Genomic DNA, 7,662 nt, shown 5'->3' with positions numbered 1-7,662 from the left:
GCGTAGATTTAATTTTTAATGATTTGGAATGTATAAAAAGTGAATTCTATTGATTTTGATCATTAATAATAGTACAAAAATTAAGATAAATCTAAAGATAATTAATTTATAACCTTTTTGATTGAAACAATATTCATTTACGATAACAACACTATATACATAGGACTTATCTTTATACTTTAAAATATATTTTATTTGTTAGCCAAATTTTATGATATTAATTTATGATTGGGTCAAATAAATATATCTATTTTTAGTAAGGGTATGATGATTCTTAATCCAAACCAATACAGAAAACACACCCACTGATTCCTAAATAAATAATAAAATAAATATATTTTTTATAAGAATATTTTTTTCACAATAGATTATAGTAGGTTTACGTAAGATATGTTTGCATTTAGGTTAAACTTAGTTACTTAATTAAAAATATGACAAATAAGCAAAATTATATACTAACTAAAATTATGGAGAATATAACAAATAAACAAAATTACCTAAAATAATAGAGAACATGACAAATCAGCAAAATCACTTCATAAATAATAGTATATATTAATTAATTTTAAATCATTATTTTGGCGATAACTTTTGAAAAAGTATTTTTTTAATATGCGTGTAAAAATATCATGCAATATGAAAATTAGAATGAAAACTATTTAGTTCAGCGCCCTTTATGATGTTATCACAATATTGTTAATTAAGTACAGCCTTCTTTTGGAATAGTTGAAATAATGTTTGTTTGGTAAACCATGTTTAAATAGAAAGAGAGAAAAATATACATCTCTTTTTCTAACTGGTATATATTATATTGCAAAAAGGTCTCCTCAGAAAACAACGCGCCGTTCTAGGTTTCCACACTCTGACATCGTGTTGTTTTAACTTTTAAGCAAACCACAGATCCAAAAACGCGACTTTCCTCTACGGAAAAGCAGAGTCTCTGGAGTCCAAAGCCAGTTTCGAGATTCAACAGAAGGAGAAGCCATGTCAGAGACCGACGTGCACGGAGAAGCAGTCGACTGGGAGTCCGAAGACGAGGATTCCGATGATTCAGAAGAAGAAGAAGAAGAGTACACGTCGCCGTCGCAGCCACCGTCTTCGTCGAATTTCGATAAAGATCGACACTTGGTGTATCTACAGATGATGTACGAGTTGCTACCGCACCATTATCAATCCCAGGAGATCAATCGTCTCACACTCGCTCACTTTATAATCTCGGGGCTTCACTTTCTCGGCGCAACAGACCGTGTTCGTCTCTCTCTGTTTTCAGTTTCAGTTAAATGGTTAAAGTGTCAAACTTTCATCTGTGTTTCTGATTTTCAATTTGATTTCGTTGATCAAGGTTGATAAAGATGTAGTTGCGAAGTGGGTTCTGTCTTTCCAGGCCTTCCCTAGTAACAGAGCTTCGCTTAAAGAAGGTACCTTTATTGTGGCTTAGAATCACGAGAACTTCGTTGTGAATTGTGATTTGTGAGGTGTTGATTTTTCAGGTGAGTTCTACGGTTTCTATGGTTCAAGGAGCTCCCAGTTTCCTATAGATGAGAATGGGGTAAGGATAAGTCTATCTTACTCTATGCTTTCTGTTTTAGTATCTTTGCTTTACATGTAGTCTGTGGTGCAGGATCTGACTCACAACAACAGTCACTTGGCAAGCACATACTGTGCCTTGGCTATTCTTAAGGTGATTGGGCATGATCTCTCGACCATCGACTCTGAATCATTGTTGTTGTCCATGAAGAACCTTCAACAAGATGATGGAAGGTATTAGTTTAAATGCATTTGTAATGCGGGTTTGATTTGGGTGTGATTGCTTCGTTTGTTTGGATACAGCTTCATGCCTACCCATACTGGAGGGGAGACGGATCTTCGGTTTGTATATTGTGCTGGTAAGAAATAGACTGCCTGATAGGAGTTACAGACCATGTCTTTATGCTTTAAATAGAGTCTTATTCTAGTTTTTTTGTTTGTTTGTTTGATCAGCTGCAATCTCTGACATGTTGGGTGATTGGAGTGGAATGGACAAGGAGAAGGCTAAGAATTACATATTAAACTGTCAGGTTTGTCTCATTTTTATTCCTTTAAGTTTCTTTTATGTGTTTAAAAAAAGCTTTATTGTTCTGTGCAGTCATATGATGGTGGCTTTGGGTTGATCCCTGGTTCTGAATCTCATGGTCAGTTGAAAACAATTCTTCCTTAATCTTTAACTTGGTTTTTGTGCATGTGCACTAAAGTAAGTAGCACGTATACTATGTGAACTGGCTGATAAAATTGTTACTGAATTGGTCACTAAGGACGGTATAGATAACAAGGCTTTTTTCATTTAAATAGTCACCGGCTTACCTACGTTGCTACAACTTAGCTATGCAGGTGGTGGTACTTACTGTGCTATAGCATCCCTTAGATTGATGGGGTTTATTGGAGCTGATCTGCTGTCAAATGATTCTTCCAGTTCAATACTAGACCCTTCATTGCTTCTCAACTGGAGCCTGCAGGTATTGCTTCATTTAACATTGTTCAGAGGTTTCATGTCAGTCTTTTGAAATTTACCCTAATGCTCCCGAGTGATGTTATGGTTTTTTAATTTCCTTGCTTATAGAGACAAGCCAGTGATGGTGGATTTCAAGGAAGGACGAACAAAAGGAGCGACACATGCTATGCATTTTGGTAACTCCCCCCAGCTTTTAGCTGTCACTGGGCTCTATTTTGTTCATATCCGCTGAGACGGGGCCTTTTCTCACTTGTGTGTAGGATTGGAGCTGTACTGAAACTCATAGGAGGCGATGCATTCATCGACAAAATTGCTCTCCGACAATTTTTACTAAGCTGCCAGTCCAAGGTACATCTCCCTTCAATGTCTTTATCTTAAACTTTTTAAAAATCCATAGGCTGCAACTAAAGCTTCAAAGTATTTTTTTACCTACTGCATAGTACTTACTAGTAGAGAGAATTTGTGACATTTTTTTTACATTCATGTTATTCTATTCTAACAGTATGGTGGGTTCAGTAAATATCCTGGAGCTTTACCGGATCTGTATCATTCATATTATGGTTACACTGCTTTTAGCTTCTTGGAAGAACCAGGATTGAGTCCTCTATGCCCTGAGCTAGGGTTACCACTTCTTACAGCCTTGGGAATCTGAAACTTGAAACTTCTCAAGGTTCACATTCTTTTATCAACCAACTGTAACTTTTATTTACCAACTGTAACTTTTATTTATTAATGATTATTGGTTTGTGTATTTTAAGGAATTTAGAAATCAAAATGAAATTATTTTACGATTTTAAAATTCATGTTTTTGAAATCATGTGTTATCATTCTATGATTTATAAATCTTGATTTAAAAATTTCATAAGCGCCTAATCACTCTTTTCCAGCAGTTGAGTTTTTGCTAAAATATCATATTATTGATCGATATGATAAGCCAAAAGAAATTAAAAGGAAATTGTTGTATATGAATTGTTTTATATTTTTCATCATTGGAATGTAGAATCATTAGAAGACGTAATTTGACAATTTCAGTGTTGTTGACGCAACTTGGAACTTTGAAGTATCAGACATAAACTGAAGAGATTGAGACAAAAGGGGAAAGAGATTCCCCACTTGGCCTCTAATGAGTCTTGTCTTTATTCATTTATCGTATTATTCCAATTTATCGGTCCATGTTCAAAGTCTCAAGACCGTAAAAAAAATATTATCAATGTAGCGTTTCTAAGCGAATGATAATCAATTAAATCCAGATCTGTGACCAGCAACAAGCAGGAAGAAGCGAGAGGGTAGTCGGGAGACTACCGAACACTCCTCTCGGGCAAAACCGGTGTCCTGTACTGCATACATCGTTATCTCTCAACCAGAGAGAGAGTTTCCACCATATTGGTGTGTTTTCGTGCTAGACAAGCCTTTTTGGAGTATCCATGAATCGTCTCATTGGATCCAGGGCTCGTGGGGAGAATTTCCGGGGGGCGAGAAGAAGCCAACAAGTGGAGGAAGAGGAGATCATAAGGGTTCCAGCTTTTGACAACTCTGATCTAATTGAAAAATTTAACTGACTCTGATAATGTTCCATGCTGATGGTAGAAGCCCTTCTGAAACATATGCCAAAAAGACGTATTTGGGATGTGGAAGGTAGAGTGCGGGGGAAAAAACTTGGAGACAACAAGTTCCAATTTGAGTTTGACAAGGAAGAAGATATGATGAAGGTATTCCAACGTCGGCCATGTCACTTTAACAGATGGAGCTTCTCACTGGAAAAATGGCTCCCAACCATTAAGGAAAACTTCCCAAACATGCTATTGTTATGGGCTACAGTGTCTGGGATACCAATACACTATCGTAAATTGGAGACGTACGAAAGTGTTGGGAAGGCTCTTAGAACTTTTGATATAGCTGATGTGGAGGGAGGTCGTGTGAGGGTATCCGTTAATGGAGTCTTACCTCTAAAATTTGAGTGCAAAGTGGGCTTTGATAACGGGGATGTGGTGAAAGTCGTTATTAAATACGAGGATCTTCATCGGTATTGCTTTACTTGTAAAAGGATCTCACATGAAGAAGGGACTTATCCAGAACTTACAAAGAAACAAAGAGAAGATAACCGTCTTTTAAGATTGGAGGAGAAAGAGCGTGAGGAAAGGGCAACTCGAGAAGCTTTCTCAACACCTCATCGCATCAATGCAGGGGATTATAACATGGCTTTGAACCGCGATTACAGAGGCAAAGATCTTAGGAAAGAGGTTCAAACCAATAACGTATTGCGGAACGAGAGACGTAGCGATCATGAGTACTCCCATGACCTCCGGAAAAAAGCTTACGGAGAGGAAAGAGGTACACACAAAGAACATCTGGAATAGACTGGATGGTAACACCCACTCAGAGCTTCCCCGAGATCGGGAGAGATACCATCCGTATCAACACAGTTCTAGGGTGGAATCCAGAGGAAAAAGCAGAGACACAGCCTCTTCTTTGGAATGGAGAAGGAAATACCACCATGACATGAGTCACGATAGGAGTAAGAACTGCACATCGAGGTCTGAGAATCTCAGAGGAAAGCATTGGGAGAGACCTGATAAACGTCTCTCAACAAGACGCTCACCTACTGACTCACAGAGGACAATCTCAGACCACTTCCCAAGTAAGTGGCCTCGATCTTACCCTGGGGGAAGACGGTCACGTTCCCCTCCCTCTCAAGGTAAAATGGAATGGAGACCAGTGACTAGGACTAGGGAAACAGAGGAGAACAGTGGAACACAGAGGCCAAGAAAAGAAACAGGAAATAATGGATCACCGATGGAGCAGAGCAAGACTGAATCCTCGACGGTTTTGAGAGCGCAAAGGGAAGCTAATGTAACAACAAAGGACCATGAACCTCGGGGAGAACTTGAAGTGGAAAAAGAAAAAGAACAAATCAGAAGTCAGTCAAACGTCCCTGAAATAGCGAACCATGGGTTGGCACCCGACTTGGAGAAGGAAACTACGGAAGTTACAGAAAGGCGAAAAAAGGACAAGGAGAATGAGGATGTTGATCTTGATATAAGTATTGATGAATACGCTGAAATGGCGATGAACGAAGAAATGATAGATGCTGAAGTCAGAATTTTAGGTGCGATTGTGCGATTGTCGTGCGATTGTTAGGGTTTGGTTCTTAACCCCAGATCCGCCGCCGGTGGGCCTGTCCGGTGAGAACTCTCCCTCCCCTCTTCTCTCTCTTCTCACACTCTATTTCTCTCATGAGCCCGCGTAAGAAGAAGCGCCGCCAGCAGGCTGCGCGAACATCCAAGTTCAGCCGTGTGGTGGCTATGTCCTCTGCCGCCGCTGCCGCTAAGAAGGCGTCAGTATCCCATCCTCCCATCAACGAGTCGTCTGTTGATGTGGTTCCCACCGTTGAGGTTGCTCTCGCTGAGGCTGGTTCCCCTGTCTCTGATACGGTTGCTCCTATTTCAGTTTCTCAGCCTTCAAACGGCTCTGATTGTAACAACTCTACACCCATGGGTGGATCTAGTCCGACGGCGGAGCCGTTAGCTACAGGAACAGGCTCAATAACTCAATCCGAGTCGACTGAAGTACATCCTTCTGCTCTACCTTGTGTAGAGGAAATTCAGGAAGTTGCAGTTGAATACGCCAAGTCCCCTGTAGCACATTGAAGAATTATGCTAGTCTGTTCAAAGAGACAGCAGAGTTACAAGAATTGGGAACTCCAGTTGAACATGTCTCAGGAGCTCCTTTCGTCCTAATCCCAGACTCAAACATTGAAGCGGCTAAGGAGGAGTTCAAGGACTTCCTCTTTTCTCGATTCCATGGAGACGTTCCACATATGGGCCGTATCATTGGTGTGGTTAATGCGTTGTGGGAAAAAACAGGTCCAAGAATCTTTGTTCATGATATTGGTCAAGGGGCCTTCCTCCTACGTGTTACAAATGCAAGAACGAGGGAACTGTTGTTGGCTAGGACCTGTTGGAACATTGCAGGACAACCAATGTTTGTAGCACCTTGGTCTCCTGAGTTCACACCAGAAGAAGCTCCACTTACAAATGCGGTGGTTCCTGTTGAACTTCGGGATGTTCTCTACTTGTTGTTCAACAAAGAGAGCTTGAGTCGATTGGCAACAGCAATCGGGAAACCTGTTGCGCTGGCTCCAGAAACAGAGCGAAAAGAAAATTTCCATGTTGCAAAGCTATACGTTCGGGTAGACCTGACCAAGAAGCTTCCACCAAAAATCATCTCAGGCTTCACTAATGGTAGAGAATTTGAGATTTCAGTATCTTACCCGTGGCTACCAGTTAAGTGTGAGACATGTAAGAAGTATGGTCATACTAAGGAGAAGTGTAGAGCCATGTTAAAGGACGTTGGTCCTGCCTCTCTAGGAGTGCAGTCTATGTCAGGAAATAATTCAAGAAGGAGATCTCTCTCAAAGCCTGCTCCGGAGGACAGATCGATGGGGAATCGCAAACGTTCGAAATCAAGACACGGTCGTGATCGTGAAGTCAAGCATGATGTGGGTGTTTATACACCTGCTAATGGCACTGATTCAACCTTCGAGACCCATAGTAAAGAGAGTGATGCAGGTTCTAACCTTCAGGGAGTGCAAGGAATTGCGTGTACATGACCTGATAGCTGTACTAGCGGGGATGGTATTTTGATAGCTCAAGGAGGAGCTCCGGATAAGGGTGCAGTAGACAATGTTTTTAAGGATCAATCGCCGGAAACTAGTACTTATGCAACAGCTGAGAAGGATACTAATCTGATCTTTCCTAGGCCCTCGGTGCAAACTGATCATGTTGACGCCAAACCCGTTGAGGAACCTTTCCTTCTGGCCAACCACTGGAAGAGTGCCCGTAAGGTTACAAATTTTTAACATCATTAAGTATGTTTTTTGCGTGGAATATTAGAGGGCTGAATAGTGAAAGACATCACATTATGACAAAGGATTGGATTAATATCCATAGACCACTTTTTGGAGCTTTTCTTGAAACTCATATTTTGGAAAATAATAAACATCGGATTTCTGCAGCAATACCCCACGGATGACAGTATTTTGGTAACTACGAACACCATGAATCAGGTAGGATTGTGGTGGTTTGGGATCCAAGAGTTTCTGTGTTTGTTTACAAGGCAACATCTCAATCAGTCACTTGTGGAATTTTGCTGTTAGCAGAAAATATCTCTTTCAC

General features: G+C 40.4%; 2 protein-coding genes across 2 annotated transcripts; both read left to right on the top strand.

Annotated features, from left to right (window-relative positions):
• The first annotated feature begins 914 nt into the window (after positions 1–914).
• LOC106339324 (geranylgeranyl transferase type-1 subunit beta) lies at positions 915–3,239 on the top strand. Its single transcript, XM_013778113.1, has 11 exons — positions 915–1,248; positions 1,343–1,418; positions 1,491–1,549; positions 1,622–1,761; positions 1,831–1,886; positions 1,981–2,057; positions 2,126–2,171; positions 2,368–2,492; positions 2,597–2,664; positions 2,749–2,836; positions 2,991–3,239. Exons 1-11 carry the CDS (start codon positions 985–987, stop codon positions 3,138–3,140), a joined length of 1,149 nt encoding a protein of 382 aa, XP_013633567.1. The 5' UTR covers positions 915–984; the 3' UTR covers positions 3,141–3,239.
• An 829-nt stretch (positions 3,240–4,068) lies between these two features.
• Positions 4,069–6,135, top strand: LOC106337910. The gene is made up of 3 exons (XM_013777011.1): positions 4,069–4,819; positions 4,869–5,581; positions 5,647–6,135. The coding sequence occupies exons 1-3, from the start codon at positions 4,069–4,071 to the stop codon at positions 6,133–6,135; spliced, it is 1,953 nt and encodes a 650-aa protein (XP_013632465.1).
• The last annotated feature ends 1,527 nt before the right edge of the window (positions 6,136–7,662 follow it).

Source organism: Brassica oleracea, chromosome C4 (assembly GCF_000695525.1).
Source record: "Brassica oleracea var. oleracea cultivar TO1000 chromosome C4, BOL, whole genome shotgun sequence".
Lineage (NCBI taxonomy): Eukaryota > Viridiplantae > Streptophyta > Magnoliopsida > Brassicales > Brassicaceae > Brassica > Brassica oleracea.
This window is presented reverse-complemented; position numbering and strand designations above follow the sequence as displayed.